The sequence below is a fragment of the Coregonus lavaretus genome (assembly GCF_964263955.1).
Source record: "Coregonus lavaretus genome assembly, chromosome: 2".
NCBI lineage: Eukaryota > Metazoa > Chordata > Actinopteri > Salmoniformes > Salmonidae > Coregonus > Coregonus lavaretus.
In genome coordinates this window covers 75,592,030-75,615,302 of record NC_139989.1, presented here as the reverse complement: position 1 = coordinate 75,615,302, position 23,273 = coordinate 75,592,030, and the positions used below count along the sequence as shown (strand labels likewise).

The following is a 23,273-nucleotide window of genomic DNA, read 5'->3' as shown; positions in this document are numbered from 1 at the left end:
CAATGAGACCTGCCTGCGTTTACCCTGTAGGTTTACCTCAGGTAACTTATTATTACCAAGGTTACGGTTACTTGGTGAGCGTTAACCCTGTAGGTTTACCTCAGGTAACTTATTATTAACAAGGTTACGGCTACTTGGTGAGCATTAACCCTGTAGGTTTACCTCAGGTAACTTATTATTAACAAGGTTACGGCTACTTGGTGAGCGTTAACCCTGTAGGTTTACCTCAGGTAACTTATTATTAGCAAGGTTACGGCTACTTGTTGAGCGCGTACGCTGTTCACCTGAGTACATGTTGTGGTCACCTATAGTGAGGTGAGACACAGTTTAAGAGGCGATGGCTGGCGCATAGCCATCAAACATTAAACATTTTCTGGTCATGGTTAACCATATTTGTTTGAAGAAAAAAGTGTACAATCTAAATAAAACACATGTCCCTGTCCTCTTTTTCAAAATGTGGGCGATTTAAACAGCCAGAAAACATTTTTTAATTAAGAAATAACCTTTTCTTTGAGGACTTTTCTTTGAGGACAATTTGAGGACTCAAATTGAGCGAATGCTGCGCAGGTTCACTGAGTTGCAAACCAAATGGGTATAATGGGGTGATTGTTGTCTAATCGGGTAGTCTAGCTAATGGATTTGTAGATCTGACGCAGTTGCTACCTCAGATTATGAGCCTAGCAAGTGTCATTAATGAATTATGTAGTACCCACATTCAGCCACAAGGAGGATCAAGAGTGCCATAAACCCATACTGTTTTTTGCCATATAAACCATAAACCTAACAATCAATCAAATGTATTTATAAACAGGGGTGCACATACCTTTTTCAGTGAGTTACTCAGGGTCAACAGCAGGCTTTGGGTCAAATTTCTCTGTGGTCTGCTTTGACAGGTGAATGTGCATCAGGGCTGAGAGACGAGCATGTGACAGACGAAATCTGTACTTGGTTTTTATTATGTTGAGCTGTGAGAATCCCCTCTCACAAGCTGCACTGCTTAAAGGCAGTGTAAGAGACAGCTTAACCACCTTGTTGATGTTGGAGTAAGCATCTGGTTTACTTGGATTTACTATTTGGACCAAGTCCTACACAGAAGAGGCTCCCAGGCGTTTTCCTGCCTGCTTTAAGCGCATCCATTCTGTCACAGTGGTATCTTTGTCAAGTTGCAAGGTGGCCTCATATTTCTTGAGAATGCTGCAAACTGTTGTGTTTCCAAAACTGTGTAGGTCTTGCATTTCCTGAGGCCATGTTGAAGGATCAAATACTAAGAAATGATCACATGACGTGAGGGAGTCATATCTGATTTCAAACTCTTCAATTAACCCCCTGAGTAAGTGTGTCTTGTATCTGTCAGCATCAGCATTGGAAACAGTGTGTGCCCTGTGGCTTTCACCATCAAGCAGAAGTGTGAACTGTCCAATGGCCACCATGAGTTCATCCTTACATTCTCCAATGGTCAGCTTTTCCTTCTGAAGCCTAATGGATGTGGTCTTCAAAATGTTGCAAATGTCAAGCATGTTTGACAGAAAGCACTGAAAATGCTCTGTGCAGAAATGCTGCAAGTCACTGTTATCGCTCATAGCCAGTTGCATTTTAATGGCTGGCAATAGTCTTGATATTTTTAAGTGTTTCATGCCTCCATGCAGACCATCTGATATTATGAAACTTACCCAGTTTCACAAAGGAGATCCCATTTTCTTCACATACCTTATTCAGTGCAGCAGTTTTTTTTGCTCCACCTTTTTGTAAATAAAACTGCAGCAGATTGACCACAGAGCGATTAAATGTCTCACAGTAAGGAACGTTGCGATCAGCTGATTTCGCGCAATTCTGCAGTGAGTGTGCGGTGCACAGAATGTGCACAAGGGAGTCTCCAACCGCAGCAAGTTGCCGGAGTTTTGGCACAACGCCGTTGTAGATACCTACGTTAACAGCAGCCCCGTCGGTGCACACAGCGACCAACTTTGTTGTCCAGTCATCCTAGCCTGTGTTCTGGAAAAGTCTCACAAGTCCGTCTGTTATGGCCTGCTCGGTTCAGTCAGCACCCAATTCAATCAGTCCAATAAAGTCCGAAGTAAACTCTCCGTTGCTGGACACAGACACAATGTAAACGATTTCCTGCTCAGTTTTTGTGATGTCCTCAGATCCATCAAAAAGCAGCCCCCAAAATTCAGCAGACTGCAACTTGGCTCGTTACTCCCCGCTGATGGTGTGAGCGATGCTCTGCATGATCCGTGTGCCCCCTTCACGTGAATGATATGCACCTCCGACATTTACTCCTATCCGCTTCAGTAAAGGAACATCCTCAGAATAGGAAGACATGGGACGTGCGTGTTTAGCTTTATGGAAGGCGAGGAGAAAAATATTAAACAGAGCTTGCCGCTGTTCTTCATTCAGCTTGTCTCGCCATCTGGCAAGTGGGCGACTGGACATTTCTTCTCGGCTAGCTTAGCAATGGCTTGCGCCATATTCGTGTGCTCCTTGCTCTTTTCATGTTTGTCAAATTAAGGATGGTTGAAATTCTTTGAGCCTTTATAAAATGCACCTGTTTTGTCTGCTAGATGTGAATTTGAGCGGCAAATCTTGCACCACATTTCAGTGCGCTCATCGTTAGCTTCAAGCCACTGCACATCTTGGAGCCGCTTTTCCGAAAAAAGTATTTTCTTCGGCTCTGGCTCCAGTTGGCGTTTCTTTGTAGGTGGCGAAACGCCAAAGAAGCTGCTTAATGTCTGATGCTTTTTGGACATCCCTGACAGTAGTTGACAAGCAACATGTCATGTGTAAGGTTAGATGAGAAGATCTGTCAAGTACGCAAAGGCGCGTAGTAACACAAGTGGCATTACGCATTCCTGATTTTTGTCGCGCTTGCGTACCTGCGTACCAGTTATGTGCACCCCTGTTTATAAAGCCCCTTTTACACCAGCAGATGTCACAAAGTGCTATACAGAAACTCTTACCCTACTTATAACCTATTTTAGCCGTAACCCATAATTCTAGGGTAGGGTAGCCTAGAACAGTTTTAGAAACTATTTTAGTAATAATATGATCTTAGTAAATACAATTATAGTATTAAATAGCGTTTTGATTATTTTTTTTATTTTTTATTATATGTATAATTGCAAGACAGAACACTTGATAAATAAGACACATTTGTTTTATTTTTCAAATGTGGTTTGAATTGGGTGACCTAGTAACCTCTGTGTGAAAGTCCAGCAATTGGCGTGGGGCAGGATTGAGACTGATCTAATACACTTTATTTCTCAGCTGCCTCACCAACGTCTGTACGTGAATTAATAACTTTTAATTGCTAAATATTTCCTATAGATGGCAGCATAAGATAACGAAGCATCAGTTATAGGCTACAAGCAGCAATATGATTGACATAAAATATTATGTAACCAAATATGATTTGTCCCATGATTTTCTAAAATGGTCACTCATTACTTTAGTTAGCTATATATCTCGTATTAGGCCTGTGATGCTTTTGGAATAGCAATTAAATAGTGACTATAGCAGGTGTTGAACCCCGGGTAAATAATCACTAGTCAGATGCGCTAAGCTCAACCCTAGTTTACATGCATTATAGAAAATAATCTTAATATCTGATATTGGGAGTAAATAACCTCGGAATAGAAAAGACAAGAGTGCATCTTCCAGCCCGCCAATAAATTACATCAAATCAAATGTTATTTGTCACATACACGTGTTTAGCAGATGATATAGCGGGTGTAGCGAAATGCTTGTGCTTCTAGCTCCGACAGTGCAGTAATATCTAACAAGTAATATCTAACAATTTCACAACATATACACACAAAATTAGTAAGGAATGGAATTTAATAATATATACATATATGGATAAGCAATGACAGAGCGGCATGGACTAAGATACAGTAGTATATTATAGAATACAGTATATACATATGAGATGAGTAGTGCAAGATATGTAAACATTATTAAAGTGACTAGTGTTCCATTTCTTAAAGTGGCCAGTGATTTCAATAGGCAGCAGCAGCCTCTAATGTGCTAGTGATGGCTATTTATCAGTCTGATGGCCTTGAGATAGAAGCTGTTTTTCAGTCTCTCGGTCCCAGCTTTGATCCACCTGTACTGACCTCGCCTTCTGGATGATAGTGGGGTGAACAGGCAGTGGCTCGGGTGGTTGATGTCCTTGATGATATTTTTGGCCTTCCTGTGACATCGGGTGCTGTATGTGTCTTGGAGGACGGGTAGTTTTCCCCCGATAATGCAACCCTCCCGGTTAGCAAATGTACCTCAACATGCCCCTCGCTTGCGCTAGAAGGCAGAGTGCTCGCTGCTGGTTGATGAATCTCACAATGAATGTACTAGGAAAATAAGTTTTTCTCGACCAGAGGTGACTAAATTAATGTTCAGGCTTATTTATAATCGTTATAGTAATGAAGTATAATTTCAAAACATGAGCATAAAACAGCTAATAATAAACATGAATCATCATTATATTATTTCACAGTAATCTGTTAAATGCATTTTCAGTCGTTCCTCTTGCTTCAGCAGTGTGGAAAGGGACAGTAAAAAGCGTGTGCAGGAGTTTTCCTGTGAGGGGGAGTGGTGGTGTATCCAGGGAGAAAACTAAACTAACCTTCTGAAATGTCATTCGTGGTCTTATGCCTCCATCTATTGGAATTATTTAGCAACTGCAGTAGTACTGAATAAAGTATATCCTTACTAAAGTAGTAATTACTCAGAATTGCAAAATATGAAATTTTCTAGTTCATTTTACCACTTACAAGAATAAAATAACAATTTATAGCATAGCACAATGAATCTGACATAAACCAAAAACAACATTCATTTTGTTAATTATAAAAAATAATTAAAAAAGGATATATTTAGATGGGTGACATTATCTGCCAAAGTAACACCTCGATCGAGCGTTCTTTTTGATTATTATTACTGTGTGAAACCTAGCAGTACTACTTATTTCTCTGAGAGTGAGGCAGATATATATTATTACTGTGTAAAACCTAGCAGTACTACTTATTTCTCTGAGAGTGAGGCAGATATATATATATTATGACTGTGTAAAACCTAGCAGTACTACTTATTTCTCTGAGAGTGAGACAGATATGTAGTATTTAGCAAAAAACATGATTCTTGGTCTCTCTGAAATGAAACCATCAAGTGATAGATTTTAAACAAATACATGTCTTTCATTGAACAACCACATACCATGATTAGATAGTGAAAAAACACACCAATCTCTTTCATAATTTCTTTAAACTATAAAAGCTAATTGACCAACATTTCTGAAAATGGATATATAGCGTTTGGAATGAAACTCTTGTTTCCCCATCTGAGCTCAGAGTACATGAGAGACGTAATGTTTGTCTCTGTTGTGTTGAAGCCCAATCAAGCAGGAGAGACCAGCCTCCCCTGTACCCAGCTGTGTGTCCATGAAGAGTGACCGGTCTATGCATCAACCTATACTGTTTAGAGAGGGAGACTTTTCTACTGAACAAAGGTAAGAAGAACTCATGGGTCATGGTCAGTGAGTTAAACAACACTGTCTCTAGTCATTTCTCCTCTCCCATTTTACCATTTAATTTTGTTGTTTTCATAATCCATAGGCTAATCCTTTTTTCCATTTTCATAGTCCTGAAACATTATCAAACAAACACAACATTCCCTGTGTGTGTGTGTGTGTGTGTGTGTGTGTGTGTGTGTGTGTGTGTGTGTGCACTCCCTGGATGAGGAGATGTAATCTCTATCCTGATTGCCTAGTCACTTTTACCCCTACCTACATGTACATATTACCTCAACTACCTGGTACCCCTGCACATTGACTCAGTACTGGTACTCCTTGTATATAGTCTAGTTATTACCTCAACTACCTGGTACCCCTGCACATTGACTCAGTACTGGTACTCCTTGTATATAGTCTAGTTATTACCTCAACTACCTGGTACCCCTGCACATTGACTCAGTACTGGTACTCCTTGTATATTGTCTAGTTATTACCTCAACTACCTGGTACCCCTGCACGTTGACTCAGTACTGGTAGTCCTTGTATATAGTCTAGTTATTACGTCAACTACAGTGAGGGAAAAAAGTATTTGATCCCCTGCTGATTTTGTACGTTTGCCCACTGACAAAGAAATGATAAATCTATAATTTAAATGGTAGGTTTATTTAAACAGTGAGAGACAGAATAACAACAACAAAATCCAGAAAAACGCATGTCAAAAATAGTATAAATTTATTTGCATTTCAATGAGGGAAATAAGTATTTGACCCCCTCTCAATCAGAAAGATTTCTGGCTCCCAGGTGTCTTTTATAACAGGTAACGAGCTGAGATTAGGAGCACACTCTTAAAGGGAGCGCTCCTAATCTCAGCTTGTTACCTGTATAAACGACACCTGTCCACAGAAGCAATCAATCAATCAGATTCCAAACTCTCCACCATGGCCAAGACCAAAGAGTGCTCCAAGGATGTCAGGGACAAGATTGTAGACCTACACAAGGCTGGAATGGGCTACAAGACCATCGCCAAGCAGCTTGGTGAGAAGGTGACAACAGTTGGTGCGATTATTCGCAAATGGAAGAAAAACAAAAGACCTGTCAATCTCCCTCGGCCTGGGGCTCCATGCAAGATCTCACCTCGTGGAGTTGCAATGATCATGAGAACGGTGAGGAATCAACCCAGAACTACACGGGGGAGGATCTTGTCAATGATCACCAAGAAAACAATTGGTAACACACTACGCCGTGAAGGACTGAAATCCTGCAGCACCCGCAAGGTCCCCCTGCTCAAGAAAGCACATATACATGCCCGTCTGAAGTTTGCCAATGAACATCTGAATGATTCAGAGGAGAACTGGGTGAAAGTGTTGTGGTCAGATGAGACCAAAATGGAGCTCTTTGGCATCAACTCAACTTGCCGTGTTTGGAGGAGGAGGAATGCTGCCTATGACCCCAAGAACACCATCCCCACCGTCAAACATGGAGGTGGAAACATTATGCTTTGGGGGTGTTTTTCTGCTAAGGGGACAGGACAACTTCACCGCATCAAAGGGACGATGGACGGGGCCATGTACCGTCAAATATTGGGTGAGAACCTCCTTCCCTCAGCCAGGGCATTGAAAATGGGTTGTGGATGGGTATTCCAGCATGACAATGACCCAAAACACACGGCCAAGGTAACAGGCGTTTTTCTGGATTTTTTTGTTGTTATTCTGTCTCTCACTGTTCAAATAAACCTACCATTATAATTATAGATTGATCATTTCTTTGTCTGTGGGCAAATGTACAAAATCAGCAGGGGATCAAATAAATTTTTTCCCTCAATATATACTTTTTATTTAGATGGGTGACATTATCTGCCAAAGTAATACCACTGTAGATAAAGAAGAGCTCTCCAGTTGGTGTACCAAAACTTTCAAAGGCCATTTTTCTCAAAATTGAGGTTACAAGTTTATCATCTTTCAAAGCAGAATTATGAAGATGTTCAAGAGGATTCTTAGTCCAGAACTCCCAGAAGGCTTTGAGAGTCAGAAGCAGGATAAGGAAGTGGTGGACGCTGAAGATGAGAAGCAGGAGAGCAGTGTCAGAGAGGGGGCTCTGAAGAGCACACTTCACGTCCTGAGGAAAATGAACCAGAAGGAGCTTGCTGACACACTGGAGAAAAGTAAGAGCTGTCTGCCTCATGTTGAATGCTGTTTTAGAACAAACATTTCAAAGCTGTAGCTAAAGTACAGCTAAAGTAGCTGTGTAATTAAATGATATTGTAGCAGTCTTAACACAACACCTAGTGACCTCGTCAAACTTTATAACACAGTCGTACAATACTGTAGGCATTAAATCAGACAGAATATTAATATCCTCTCTGTTATTTATAGATTCAGATGAGCGTGCTGTGATTTGCCAACGTGAACTCAAATCTAATCTAAAGAAGAAGTTTCAATTTGTATTTGAGGGGATCGCTAAACAAGGAAATCCAACACTTCTCAATAAGATCTACACAGAGCTCTACATCACAGAGGGTGGAAAATGGGAGGTCAATAATGAACATGAGCTGAGACAGATCGAGACTACAGCCAGGAAACAAGCAAGACCAGAGACTGCAATCAAATGTAACGACATCTTCAAACCCTTAACTGGACAAGACAAACCTATCAGAACTGTGCTGACAAAGGGAGTCGCTGGCATTGGAAAAACAGTCTCTGTGCAGAAGTTCATTTTGGACTGGGCTGAAGGAAAAGCAAATCAGGATGTCCAATTGGTATTTTCATTCCCTGTTCGGGAGCTGAATTTGATGAAAGGGAAAAAACACACTTTGATTGAACTTCTCAATCACTTCTCAATGGAAACCAAAAAATCAAGAATCTCCAACTACGACAAGTACAAAGTTCTGTTCATCTTTGATGGTCTGGATGAGTGCCGACTGCACCTAGACTTCCAGAAGAACAAGATCTGTTGTGACGTCACAGAGTCAACCTCAGTGGATGTTCTGCTGACAAATCTCATCAAAGGAAATCTGCTTCCCTCTGCTCTCCTCTGGATAACTACCAGACCTGCAGCAGCCAATAAGATCCCTTCAGGGTGTGTTGACCAGGTGACAGAGGTACGAGGGTTCAATGACCCACAGAAGGAGGAGTACTTCAGGAAGAGATTCAGTGATGAGGACCTGGCCAACAGAATCATCTCACACATAAAGACATCAAGGATCCTCCACATCATGTGCGACATTCCAGTCTTCTGTTGGATTTCTGCAATCGTCCTTGAACACATGGTGAAACATAAGAGAGAAGAGATGCCCAAGACTCTGACTGAGATGTACTCACACCTTGTGGAGTTTCATACCAAACAGAAGAATGAAAAGTATCTTGGGAAAGAAGAGACAGGTCCACACTGGAATGAAGAGAGCATTCTGTCACTGGGAAAACTGGCTTTTCAACAGCTCGTGAATGGCAATCTGATTTTCTATGAAGAAGACCTAAAAAAGGCTGGCATTGATGTCAATGAAGCTTCAGTGTACTCAGGATTGTGCACACAGCTCTTTAAAGAGGAATGTGGGCTGTACCAGAACAAGGTGTACTGCTTTGTTCATCTGAGCATTCAGGAGTTTCTGGCTGCTGTATATGTGTTCCTCTCATTCATCAACAACAATGAGAATCTAACGGCCAAACCGCAATCAACGTCCAGGAATGTTTTTGCGCTGTTCAGAGACAAGCCTGAAGTTACTTCCTACAAGAGTGCTGTGGATAAAGCCTTACAAAGTGAGACACATTTGTAAGGCAACACAGACTTTCAACTCCCTCCAAAGATTTTCTATGGGGTTGAGATCTGGAGACTGGCTAGGCCACTCCAGGACCTTGAAATGCTTCTTACGAAGCCACTCCTTCGTTGCCCGGGCGGTGTGTTTGGGATCATTGTCATGCTGAAAGACCCAGCCACGTTTCATCTTCAATGCCCTTGCTGATGGAAGGAGGTTTTCACTCAAAATCTCACGATACATGGCCCCATTCATTCTTTCCTTTACACGGATCAGTCGTCCTGGTCCCTTTGCAGAAAAACAGCCCCAAAGCATTATGTTTCCACCCCCATGCTTCACAGTAGGTATGGTGTTCTTTGGATGCAACTCAGCATTCTTTGTCCTCCAAACACGATAAATTGAGTTTTTACCAAAAAGTTATATTTTGGTTTCATCTGACCATATGACATTCTCCCAATCCTCTTCTGGATCATCCAAATGCACTCTATCAAACTTCAGACGGGCCTGGACATGTACTGGCTTAAGCAGGGGGACACGTCTGGCACTGCAGGATTTGAGTCCCTGGCGGCGTAGTGTGTTATTGATGGTAGGCTTTGTTACTTTGGTCCCAGCTCTCTGCAGGTCATTCACTAGGTCCCCCTGTGTGGTTCTGGGATTTTTGCTCACCGTTCTTGTGATCATTTTGACCCCACGGGGTGAGATCTTGCGTGGAGCCCCAGATCGAGGGAGATTATCAGTGGTCTTGTATGTCTTCCATTTCCTAATAATTGCTCCCACAGTTGATTTCTTCAAACCAAGCTGCTTACCTATTGCAGATTCAGTCTTCCCAGCCTGGTGCAGGTCTACAATTTTGTTTCTGGTGTCCTTTGACAGCTCTTTGGTCTTGGCCATAGTGGAGTTTGGAGTGTGACTGTTTGAGGTTGTGTCTTTTATACTGATAACAAGTTCAAACAGGTGCCATTAATACAGGTAACGAGTGTAGGACAGAGGAGCCTCTTAAAGAAGAATTTACAGGTCTGTGAGAGCCAGAAATCTTGCTTGTTTATAGGTGACCAAATACTTATTTTCCACCACAATTTGCAAATAAATTCATAAAAAATCCTACAATGTGATTTTCTGGAGAAAAAAAATCTCAATTTGTCTGTCATAGTTGACGTGTACCTATGATGAAAATAACAAGCCTCTCTCATCTTTTTAAGTGGGAGAACTTGCACAATTGGTGGCTGACTAAATACTTTTTTCCCCCACTGTATATAATATATAATATTATATTGAAAAACATATTGAATCATTGATGTTCACATTAGTATAACAATATGACTACATACAATTCTAAGATAAATCTATATGTTGTTTGAGAGAATAAACCAAATGCATCTGCAATTGTCCTTCTACACTACTCGTGTTAAATTAAAAGTGTGTTTGTGAAATCTTGATGATATCTTTGTCAGACTGTCAGGCTGTGGAGTCACAGAGAAAGGATGTGCTTCTCTGGTCTCAGCTCTGAAGTCAAACCCCTCACACCTGAAAGAGCTGGACCTGAGTAACAACGACCTGAAGGATTCAGGAGTGAAGCTGCTCTCTGCTGCACTGGGGAATCCTCACTGTAAAGTTGAGACTCTGAGGTCAGTAGTCCTGTATTTGGTCAACAAGTGATAACAATTTGATTGTTAGTGTATATCAATTCCCCATTATGTATATCACTAGTAGTACATTTACCGTTAATTCGTATAATTTATAATCTACAATATTTGTTACTGTGGTTACGGTAATGTATTTTAATATATTCAATATTATTATTCCAGTCTTCCCGTTCTCATTGTCAGAGTGGACACATTGTTTGCAGAGCACACAACCTATGCTACACTTGTGAGAAAAAGTTATGGTTTATTTCATTCCATTTACGAGTTTTGTCAATTTAGTCATTGTCTTTTGTTTGGAGCGCTCCTGTCAATGTTGAGTAAGGACGCACACGCATAGAAGTAGCCCTATAGGCTACCTGGCCTGCGCGCAAATGTAGGCATATACAGTGAGCTCCATAATTCATTGGACAGTGACCATTGTTTTGTTATTTTGGTTCTGTACTCTAGCACTTTGAGTTTGAAAGGATACAATGACAATGAGCGTGAAGTGCAGACTGTCAGCTTTAATTTGAGGGTATTTTCATACATATCGGATGAACCGTTTAGAAATGACAGCACCTTTTGTACATGGTCCCCCCATTTTAAGGTACTACAAGTATTTGTTAAATTGGCTTCACAAATGTGTGTCGTTAGGCAGGTGTATTCATTTGTGTCGTTAGTGAATGCAGGAGAGCTGTTGATGAATAGTAATGATTCTAGACGTTGCTATTGCCTTTGGAGGTTGTTATTGGGGTGTGACAACATGAGGAAGACAGCAGTGTCGATGCAAATGAAGTTGGCCGTCATAAGGCTCAGAAATGAAAATCAATAATTCAGGAACATTGCAAAAACCCTGGCCATGCCCAAGTCAACAGTTTTGTTCATCATTAACAAGAAAAAAACAACCAGTGAACTCAATTATGTCAAAAGACCCGGTAGACAGAGGAAGACCACTGTAGTGGATGACCGGAGAATACTCTCTATGGTGAAGAAAAAACCCCTGATAACAGCCCAACAGATCAAAAACACTCTCCTGGATGCAGGTGTAGATGTGTCAAATTCTACCATATGCAGAAGACTACACCAGCAGGACTACAGAGGGTACACTACAAGATGCAAACCACTGATAAGCCTGAAGAACAGAAAGGCAAGATTACAGTTTGCTAAAAAGCACCTAAAAGAGCCCCAAGAGTTCTGGAAAGAAGTATTGTGGACAGATGAGACAAAGATTAACATGTACCAGAGTGATGGAAAGACAAAAGTGTGGAGAAAAAAAAGAAATGCCCATGATCCAAAGCATACCACCTCATCCATGAAACATGGTGGAGGGGGTGTTATGGCTTGGGCCTGTATGGCTGCCAGTGGAACAGGCTCACTTGTCTTCATCGATGATGTGACTGCAGACAGAAGTAGAACAATGAATTCTGAAGTCTACATAAATATTTTATCTGCTCAGATAAAACCAAATGCCTCCAAACTCATTGGACGGCACTTAATCATGCAACAAGACAATGACCCTAAACATACTGCTAGAGCAACAAAGGGGTTTTTGATGGCCAAAAAGTGGAGAATCCTTGACTGGCCGAGTCAATCACCAGATCTGAATTCAATTGAACATGCATTTGACATGCTGAAGAGGAGACTTAAGGCAATAAGTCCCCGAAACAAGCAGGAACTGAAGATGGCTGCAGTACAGGCCTGGCAGAGCATCACCAGGGAAGATACCCAGCGTCTGGTGATGGCGATGCATCGCAGACTTCAAGCAGTCATTGCATGCAAAGGATATGCGACCAAATATTAACAATGATTACTTTATTCTACATTATGTTAAACTGTCCAATGTTTTTTGATGCCCGAAAATGGGGGGGACCATGTACAAAAGCTTCTATAATTCGTAAACGGTTCATCCGATATGTATGAAAATACCCTCAAATTAAAGCTGACAGTCTGCACTTCACCCTCATTGTCATTGTATCCTTTCAAACTCAAAGTGCTAGAGTACAGAACCAAAATAACAAAAGAATGGTCACTGTCCAATGAATTATGGAGCTCACTGTAAATGTGCCCATTTGGGGATCTGATAGTATTTCTGATTGGCTTAACACATCACCACTAATGACCTTTGGAGTTTCTCAAAATAATGTTTTCTTCACCTCAAACAGAAAGCAAATTAAGTCTATTTTTACATCCATTGAGAATTACAATAGTTCCTCAATGTGTTTGAAAAATCTTTCCAGCTCTCTCCCTTTCAATAACCACATAGTGTGAAAGGGAAAAATGCTCTAATCCAGTGGAAACATCATAAAATAGGCCTACCTGATTACTACTTATCAGTGCTTGACTTGGTCTGAAACAGGTTCCGGTACTATTTTTGGGTGCTGGAACTGTATATATTTAGGTGCAGGAGCTCCACAATACTTTTGAGCTAATATTCTATAAGAGGAACAGGAGCTCAAGCAGTAGAACATTTGAGGTGCCGGTACTCAGCTCCGGTGAGCTCCTGCCCAAGTCAAGCACTGCTTCTTATCCCTTGCGCCTACAGCTGTGTCTGTCCCGAGCTCACTGGAGCAGGAAACTCTGAGGGCCCATAATATTTTATACAATGTTGCAAGTTTGCTAGTACAAGCTTCCTGCCAGGTCCAAGTTAACAGTTTATACAATGTTTCAAGTTCCTTGCAGACAGGCCAATGTGATTTATAGGAGATGTATTTTTATCAGGATATTTTCTACCTGCAGGCTGCAATGTTTTTATTTTTGGGCTTTATGTAGGCTATTTTTACATAGTTGGAAATGGCAACAGAAGTTACTTTTTAGGTTTGTTTCATTTTCATTTAGATTTTGATAAAATTTTGATTAACCACCTGACAATGATTTTTAGATATAAAGACGCTATTATAAATTAAATGAAACTGTTTCACGAACATTGTGACACTCTGGCTCCGGGACTTTTGTATTTGAGCCAGGGTGTATTTGTTTTGTTGGGTTTTGTTGTGGGGTTTGTTGATTAGGGTGTATTCGGTTGGTTGTGTTTTGGGTGAGTTTATTGTGGTGTCGTGTGACTCCCAATCGGAGGTAACGAGTGTCAGCTGTCGGCTCGTTATCTCTGATTGGGAGCCATATTTAATCTGTTTGTGTTCTCATGTGGGTTGTGGGTTTTTGTTCCTGTTTAGTTATTGTCACTGTAGGACTTCACTTTCGTCTCTTGTTTTGTATATACGTGCTTTTCTAATTAAAGTCATTATGTTCACTCGCAACGCTGCGTATTGGTCCGCTTCCTCAGACGATCGTGACAGAAAAACCCACCTTCAAAGGACCAAGCAGCGTATCCAGGAGCAGAGGGTCTGGACATGGGAGGAGATATTGGACGGAAAAGGGTCATGGACTTGGGAGGAAATCCTAGATGGGATGGATCGCCGTCCATGGAGCGAGACAGTGGAGAGGCGACGGAGAGAGGAGCAACGGCGTCGGCAGGGCCATCGTCGGAAGGATGAGAGGCAACCCCAAAAATTTTTTTGGGGGGGGCACATGGCAAGGACGACGGGGCTAACGGAGGCAGAGAAGGAGCGAATTCAAGAGGCCACCAGGTTACGGGGGCTACTGGTTAAAGGAGGGAAAGGAGATGTAGAGGCACGGCGTGAGAGACTGAGGTGTGTATCCAGTCCGGTCCGGCCCGTTCCAGTTCCCGGGGTAGAGCCAGTGGTGTGTGTCCCCAGTACGGTCCGGCCTGGTACGGCCCCTCGCACCAAAGGGACGGTGCGCGTCTCCAGCCCGGTCCGACCTGTTCCTGCCTCTCGCACAAGGCCTACGGTGTGCTTCGCCAGCCCAGCTCGGCCTGTTCCTACTCCACGCACCAGGTCCACGATGTGCGTCGCCAGCCCAGCCCGGCCGGTTCCTGCTCTACGCACTACGCCTGTGGTGTGCGTCACCAGCCCAGCCCGGCCGGTTCCTGCTCTACGCACTACGCCTGTGGTGTGCGTCACCAGCCCAGCCCGGCCGGTTCCTGCTCCACGCACGAAGCCTACGGGGTGCGTCGCCAGTCCAGCCCGGCCGGTTCCTGCTCCACGCACGAAGCCTACGGGGTGCGTCGCCAGTCCAGCCCGGCCTGTTCCTGCTCCCCGCACTAGCCCTGAGATGCGTGTCCTCAGCCCGGGACCACCAGTTCCGGCACCACGCACTAGGCCTTATGTGCGTTCCCAGGGTCCAGCATGCCCTGTTCCTTCTCCCCGCACTAGGCGTTATGTGAGTCCCCAGGGTCCAGCATGCCCTGTTCCGGCTCCCCGCACTAGGCCTTATGTGCGTCCCCAGGGTCCAGCATGCCCTGTTCCTTCTCCCCGCACTAGGCGTTATGTGAGTCCCCAGGGTCCAGCATGCCCTGTTCCGGCTCTCCCCACTAGGCGTTATATGAGTCCCCAGGGTCCAGCATGCCCTGTTCCGGCTCTCCGCACTAGCCCTTATGTGCGTCCCCAGGGTCCAGCATACCCTGTTGCTTCTCCCCGCACTAGCCCTGAGATGCGTGTCCTCAGCCCGGTACCTCCAGTTCCGGCACCACGCATCAGGCCTACGGTGCGCCTCAGACGGCCAGAGTCTGCCGTCTGCCCAACGGGGCCTGAACTGCCCGTCTGCCCTAAGGCGTTTGAACTGGCCGTCTGGACTGAGCCTGCAAAGCCGCCCGTCTGCCATGAGCCGTCAGAGCCGTCCGCCAGACCGGAGACGCTAGAGCCTTCCGCCAGACAGGATCAGCCAGAGCCTTCCGCCAGACAGGATCAGCCAGAGCCTTCCGCCAGACAGGATCAGCCAGATCCGTCAGCCAGCCATGAGCAGCCAGATCCGTCAGCCAGCCATGAGCAGCCAGATCCGTCAGCCAGCCATGAGCAGCCAGATCCGTCAGCCAGCCATGAGCAGCCAGATCCGTCAGCCAGCCATGAGCAGCCAGATCCGTCAGCCAGCCATGAGCAGCCAGATCCGTCAGCCAGCCATGAGCAGCCAGATCCGTCAGCCAGCCATGAGCAGCCAGATCTTTCAGCCAGCCATGAGCCGTCCAGCCAGGATCCGCCAGAGCCGTCAAGCCAGGATCCGCCAGAGCCAGCCAGCCAGGATCCACCATTGAGTCCGGGGCTGTCCCTTAGCCCGATGCTGTCCCTTAGCCCGGTGCTGCCCCTAAATCCAGGTGGGGTAAGTTGGAGGGTGATCATGTGGAGGAGGCTAGGGAAGCGGGTGGTGACTAAGGTGGGGTGGGGACGACGACCAGGGCCAGAACCGCCACCGTGGACAGACGCCCACCCAGACCCGCCCCTAGACGGTATGCTGGTGCGCCCGGAGTGCGCACCTTTAGGGGGGGGATACTGTGACACTCTGGCTCCGGGACTTTTGTATTTGAGCCAGGGTGTATTTGTTTTGTTGGGTTTTGTTGTGGGGTTTGTTGATTAGGGTGTATTCGGTTGGTTGTGTTTTGGGTGAGTTTATTGTGGTGTCGTGTGACTCCCAATCGGAGGTAACGAGTGTCAGCTGTCGGCTCGTTATCTCTGATTGGGAGCCATATTTAATCTGTTTGTGTTCTCATGTGGGTTGTGGGTTTTTGTTCCTGTTTAGTTATTGTCACTGTAGGACTTCACTTTCGTCTCTTGTTTTGTATATACGTGCTTTTCTAATTAAAGTCATTATGTTCACTCGCAACGCTGCGTATTGGTCCGCTTCCTCAGACGATCGTGACAAACATTTGCATATGAAAACCATAACTGGCACGCAGATCGGTAGATATGTGAAGATAAATTGGCATTCCACATGAGAATGGTTTGCCGACTCCTCGTGTAGCCTCACGAGCAACGTCAGGAGAGTAATGTCAGAGAAAGTCAGCAGGAAAGGGAGGAGAATAGTTGGGTCAGGTTAAGTTTTTGTTCTTCTGGTTATCTAGATCTCTGGTGCCCTCTTGAGGCATTTGTCTTATTTAATCAAACCGTAAGCTTTAAGCATCAGACAAGCTCAGTGCATATAGTTGATTTTAAATGACATGCACAGCACAATTATTTAAACTGACACACAGAGAGCCAAACATCTTCTCAAGTCTCCAAAAGTCTAAACACATTTTCTGCTTTACACACATTTTGCAATTCAAAATGGCACTTTTTAAATGCACTGCACACGGTTCTCTGCATAAGACACAACAATCTGACATAAAGTCACATGTTTGCCATTTCAAAACACTGCCATTCAAAATGACTCTACATGAGCTAATTGGCCAATACATGTGCCACCTGGCCAGACACCTCAATGGTTAATTGTTACCACTTCAATCAGGAAGTAAGCACTATGAAAAGACCACAGGTGAGCACCTTTTGTTTTACAACAACAATGGAAGATGTTGCAGAGAGAGGAAGAGGAAGAGGAATAGGAAGAGGAAGGGTGAGAATGAGAGGGGGAGGAAGAGTGAGAGGTAGGGGTAGAGCTGGTAGAGGAGTTCATGGCCAAAGAAGACAACAACTTTCAAATGAAATCAGAGCAACCTTAGTTGATCATGTCATCAACCATGGGCTGACAATGCGAGAGGCTGGACAGAGAGTGCAGCCCAACTTGAGCCGTTTAACTGTCGCCTGTGTCATCCGGACATTTAGATTGGAGTACAGGTATGTAACCAACATTTCTTTCACACTATGTAGTACACCCCATGTCATAGTGTATCAGTTGGGTGACACCTGTTTACTTCATGAATGGCTGATGTCTACATGTTTCCTGTACAATTTACTCTACTGTGGGGGAAATATCTTTAGGATGCATTGTCCAGGCCCTATATTTTTGTTTTTTTGTTTTTCTAAAGGACTGAGACGCAGCCATGGTGGAGGAAGGGGTCAAATGTTCACCGGGGTACTGGAAGCTGCCATTGTAAACTTGGTTTTGGAAAATAATGAAATCAGATTACGAGAAATTCAAAGCCACATCATCCAAGACAACACCATATTCAACAACATTCAACGAGTCAGTCTGTCCACATTGGCTCGCATTCTCAAGCAAAACCAAATCAGAATGAAACAACTTTATAAGGTGCCGTTTGTGAGAAACTCTCAAAGAAACAAAGAGGTCAGACGAGCATATGTGGATGTAAGTACAATATTGACTGCAGTACACTACACGCAACATTGTTTCCCAGTGTACTGGATAACACCATATTGACTGCTTTTGTTCTTTGTTTTCAGGGAGTACTGGAAATGGATGCTCATGAAATCCCACATGAGTTCATCTTTATAGATGAGGCTGGGTTCAACCTAGCAAAGACCAGAAGAAGGGGGAGAAACGTCATTGGCCACAGAGCCATTATAGATGTTCCTGGCCAACGTGGTGGGAACATCACAATGTGCGCTGCCATTTCCAATACGCATGGTGTCCTCCACCGTCATGCCAACCTTGGACCATACAACACAGCCCAAATTCGGACATTTCTGGACAGACTCCACAACATTCTCATACCACCAGAGCGTATGAATGATGCAGACCATCAAAGAACCCGGTACGTTGTAGTATGGGACAACGTGAGCTTTCATCGTGCAGCCCCAGTCCAAAACTGGTTTGCTGACCACCCACCATTTCTCGTGCAATACCTCCCACCATACTCACCATTTCTGAACCCCACAGAAGAGTTATTTTCGGCATGGCGGTGGAAGGTATACGACCGGCAGCCCTTTGTGCGCATGCCTCTTGTGCAGGCTATGGAAGAGCCATGTGATGAGATTGATGTGGGTGCGATTCAGGGATGGATAAGGCACTCAAGGCGCTTCTTCCCTCGATGTCTGGCAAGGGAAGATATTGCCTGTGATGTGGACGAGGCGTTGTGGCCAGACCCAGCTGTGATGTGGACGAGGCGTTGTGGCCAGACCCAGCTGTGCGGCAAGATGCTGCCTAATTATTTTTCTTGCCTCTTTTTTTTTTTAAATATGTTTTTTCTGCAAATTCTTTCTGCAATTTTCTTTTTCAGTTTACTGTTTTTTGTGAGCATATTTTTGTTCAGTGCAATGTAAATATATCTGCTGTGCATATGTTGCACTGACTTGTTTGGTGAAAAATAAAAATAAAAATGTTTCAACAGCATGTGTGTGTATCTGCAAATATTTCTGTGCATGTGAACAATCTGAAGAATTTTCTACAATTTGAACTATTTTAGTATTATGGCAAAGCATGCTAAAGATGACAGTGGTTTTCATTATGCCCAACAGAGTGTAGTTGGTTAGACAAAAATCTGGTAATATGAATGAAGTGTGTGCCATTTCGTGCAAACATTTGATTTTGATAATGCTATATGTAGATTTTGGTTGCAGTGCTTCATTTTGCAGGATATATGAGGTATTTTCCAGTTTGGGTGTGTGGTTTTGTGAATTGTGTTAAGTATTTTGATAAAACCAGCCTAGTTTGCAAAATTGTGTTTTAGCAATTGGGAAAAACTAAAACACATAGGGTGTGTCTATCTATGGAAAAATACACTTTTTGAAATTTCGACCAATCATTGGTTGAAAGAACAGACAACTTTCGGTAAACCAATATTTTTTCTGGGTCGGAGACAGCCCTAGTGTGGACTGTATACTCAAAACAATCAAAATATGATACCTCACTGTCTGTCTTTTAACTGATACTGCTTTTTAAACTGCTCTGGTCAGTCTACTCAAATATTTGGACTATACATGTTTCTATCTACAAGCAATACTTTGATAATTTGTCATTTCTAATAATGATACATCCATTTCTGAATAGATATGACAGGTTTCAGGACACTGATATATCTGAATATGTTGAAAAAAATATACTGCCACTATTTTGACCACCAAAGAATAGCAGTGTGGTTTTAACATGATTTTACTATTTGCAGGCTGTCAGGCTGTCTAGTCACAGAGAAAGGCTGTGCTTCTCTGGTCTCAGCTCTGAGGTCAAACCCCTCACACCTGAGAGAGCTGGATCTGAGTAACAATGACCTGAAGGATTCAGGAGTGAAGCTGCTCTCTGCTGGACTGGGGAATCCCCACTGTAAACTGGAGACTCTGAGGTCAGTATTCCTGTAGTTGGTCAACAAGTGATAACTGTTCACCAGAGCCACATGTGTTTACCAGGCACACATAGTCCACACCATTTGTGTTTGGACAGTGAAGCATACAGTTTTAAATTTGACGCTATGCTCCAGCATTTTGGATTTGAGATAGAATGTTTCATATTAGGCGACAGTACAGAATGTCACCTTTTATATGAAGGTATTCATACATATCTGTTTTACGGTTTAGAAATGAAAGCACTTTATGTATGTAATTCTCCCATTTGAAAAAGTTGTAATTATTTGGACAAATTCACTTATAGTGTATTACAGTAGTCAAAAGTTTAGTGTTTGGTCCCATATTCCTTACCCACAGTGATTACATCAAGCTTGTGATTCTACAACCTTGTTGAATGCATTCGCTGTTTGTTTTGGTTGTGTTTTGGATTATGTTTTTCCCAATAAAAACTGAATGGTGAATAATGTCCTGTCATTTTGGAGTCACTTCACTTGTATTGTCAGGAAGAATAGAAGATGTTTCTCAACACTTCTACATTCATGTGGATGCTACCATGATTATGAATAATCGTGAATGATGATGAATGAGAAAGTTACAGAGGACCAAGGATCATACCCCCTCTGTTATTGGTAATGGTGAGAGGTTATCATGTTTTGTTGTAGCCTCTGTAACTTTCTCACTCATCATTTTTCATGATTGATCCATGATTTTTCTTAATCATGGCATCATCTGGATTAATTTAGTAGTGTTTAGAAACGTGTTATCTACTCACTTAGATAAGAAAATTACTCCAGTCATCATCCACCATTCAGTAACTATTGGGCAAAACATAACCCAAAACACAACCAAAACAAACTGCAAATGCAACCAACGAGTTTGAGTCACAAGCTTGATGGAGTCATTGTGTTCAAGGAATATCAAGGAATATTCTAAACTTTTGACTATAAGTGAATTTGTCAAAATAATTATGACTTCTTCAAATGGGGGACTGGATACATAAAGTGCTTTCATTCTTCTAAACAGTGAAACAGATATGTATTAAAATACCCTCAAATAAATATACTGCCACCTCATATGAAACATTTGATCTCAAATCCAAAATGCTGCAGTATAGAGCCACATTTAAAATGTTATCTTCACTGTCAAACTAGATATGGTGTGGACTGTATACTCAATACAATCTAAATATGATACCTCACTGTCTGTCTTTTGACTGATATTGCTTTTTAAACTGGTCTGGTCAGTCTACTCAAATATTCGTACTATACATTTTGATCATTTGTAATTTTTATAATGATACAGTACATCCATTTCGGAATACATATGGCAGGTTTCAGGAAACTGATGTATCTGAAAAGTTTAAAAAAATATATACTGCCACTATTTTCACCACCAAAGAATAGCAGTGTGATGTTTAAATGATTTTGCTCTTTGCAGGCTGTCAGGCTGTCTAGTCACAGAGGAAGGCTGTGCTTCTCTGGTCTCAGCTCTGAAGTCAAACCCCTCACACCTGAGAGAGCTGGACCTGAGCTACAATCACCCAGGAGACTCAGGAGTCAGACTGCTCTCTGCTGGACTGGAGGATCCACACTGCAGACTGGAGAAACTCAAGTATGTAGAGGGTTCATGTCAATGTTCATATCAGACATGTTGGAGTTATCAGGCTAGTTAAGACAAACATTCTGACCACCACTTGGACTAAATTATATAAAGACTGTGTGTGTGTGTCCAGTGTGTTTGTGTGTGTGTATGTGTGTGTGTGTCCAGTGCTTGGGTCCTGTGTGTGTGTGTGTGTGTGTGTGTGTGTGAGTTCAGGTGTATCCCTCAATGACTGTCTGTTTTTCTGCTTACCGCTACAGTGTGGAACATGGTGGAGAGAACACAATGAAACCTGGACTTAGAAAATGTGAGTGTTGACTGCTGTGAAGAATATGACTAAGAATAAGTCTTAATTCAAGTTAAGTTAAAGTCAAAGACCACCATCATTACTTACTTGGTCATATTAAATTTCAGCTGTAGTTCTACAGAAGCACAAATCAGGGACACCAAAGTTTACAAAGAGTTGCTTTGACAATGTGTGTGTCTGTGTGTGTGTGTGGCGTGTTCGTGTTACTTTAGAAATGTGTGTGTGTGTTCATGCATGCATGAAGGTGTGTGTGTGTGTGTGTTCAGGGTGTTTGTGTGTGTGTGTGTGTTCAGGATGTGTGTGTTCAGGATGTGTGTGTGTGTTCAGGATGTGTTTTTGTTTGTGTGTGTGTGTGTTCAGGATGTGTGTGTAATTAATGGGAATAAGTGTGTTTTATATTACCATACAGTATAACATATGATCATTCAACAAGTCTCAAGTTACCTTAACTTCTCCTTTTGATACCTAGAAACATCTACATTAAATGAATTAGTGAAAAGTGAGTTAACATTCTAATGTGAATGATGATGATTTCTAATATTGTGTCTGGTTTCATCCATCAGATGCCTGTGATCTCACACTGGATCCAAACACAGTAAACAGACACCTCTCTCTGTCTGAGGAGAACAGAACGGTGACATGGAGGAGAGAGGAGCAGCCGTATCCTGATCACCCAGAGAGATTTGACTGGAAACAGGTGCTGTGTAGAGAGGGTCTCACTGGGCGCTCTTACTGGGAGGTAGAGTGGAGTGGGAGAGGGGCTTACATAGGAGTGGCATATAAAGGAATCAGCAGGAGAGGAAGTGGTAATGACAGTGGGATTGGATGGAATCACAAGTCCTGGAGTCTGATCTACTCTGTCAACAGTTGTGTTGCCTGGCACAATGATAATCCCACCACTATAGACGTCCCCTCCTCCAGCTCCCACAGAGTAGGAGTGTATCTGGACTGGCCAGCCGGCACTCTGTCCTTCTACAGAGTCTCCTCTGACACACTGACCCACCTGTACACATTCTACACCACATTCACTGAGCCCCTCTATCCAGGGTTTCATGTTTGGTTTGATGTCACCTCAGTTTCCCTGTGTCAGGTGGTCCCTGTGTCAAAAACAACATGATGTTTCACTCTGATCATGGTCATGTTCAGTAAGACACACTGGAGCAACAATGTAGAATATCTCTCTAGTGTGTAAACATATGATTGGAAATATTCATGAATACACACCGTTGAAGTTTACAGAGATTGTCAACTAGTCATTCATTAATAGAATGAATGGTTTCATTTAGAAATCATTGATCTTGTTGTTATTGGGCTTCTTGGTCTTTGTAAATATTGTTGTCTGTATAATGTTTATTTGTCAAATTCTTGACACAACAATGTTGTTTCTGTATGAACTCAATTCCACTGAATGAAATGTACATGTGACAGATTTGACTAACAAAGTAACACACACACAGACACATGCACACAC

At 42.9% G+C, this 23,273-nt stretch overlaps 2 protein-coding genes across 2 annotated transcripts in view; one reads left to right on the top strand and one right to left on the bottom strand.

Moving 5' to 3' along the window:
* LOC311141812 (uncharacterized protein) overlaps positions 1-23,273 on the bottom strand; it is a 410,899-nt gene that overhangs the window by 342,263 nt on the left and 45,363 nt on the right. The window lies entirely within an intron of this gene.
* LOC311140493 (uncharacterized protein) overlaps positions 4,244-23,273 on the top strand; it is a gene marked incomplete at its 5' end in the record, with an annotated part of 19,633 nt that continues 603 nt past the window's right edge. The window contains 7 exons of the mRNA XM_084175574.1: positions 4,244-4,257; positions 5,384-5,500; positions 7,471-7,664; positions 7,876-8,812; positions 21,334-21,507; positions 21,756-21,802; positions 22,366-23,273. The exon at positions 22,366-23,273 is cut by the window's right edge and continues 603 nt beyond it. Coding sequence (XP_084031700.1) covers positions 4,244-4,257; positions 5,384-5,500; positions 7,471-7,664; positions 7,876-8,812; positions 21,334-21,507; positions 21,756-21,802; positions 22,366-22,919 — 2,037 coding nt within the window. The 3' untranslated portion in view covers positions 22,920-23,273. The remainder of the gene's footprint in view (positions 4,258-5,383; positions 5,501-7,470; positions 7,665-7,875; positions 8,813-21,333; positions 21,508-21,755; positions 21,803-22,365) is intronic.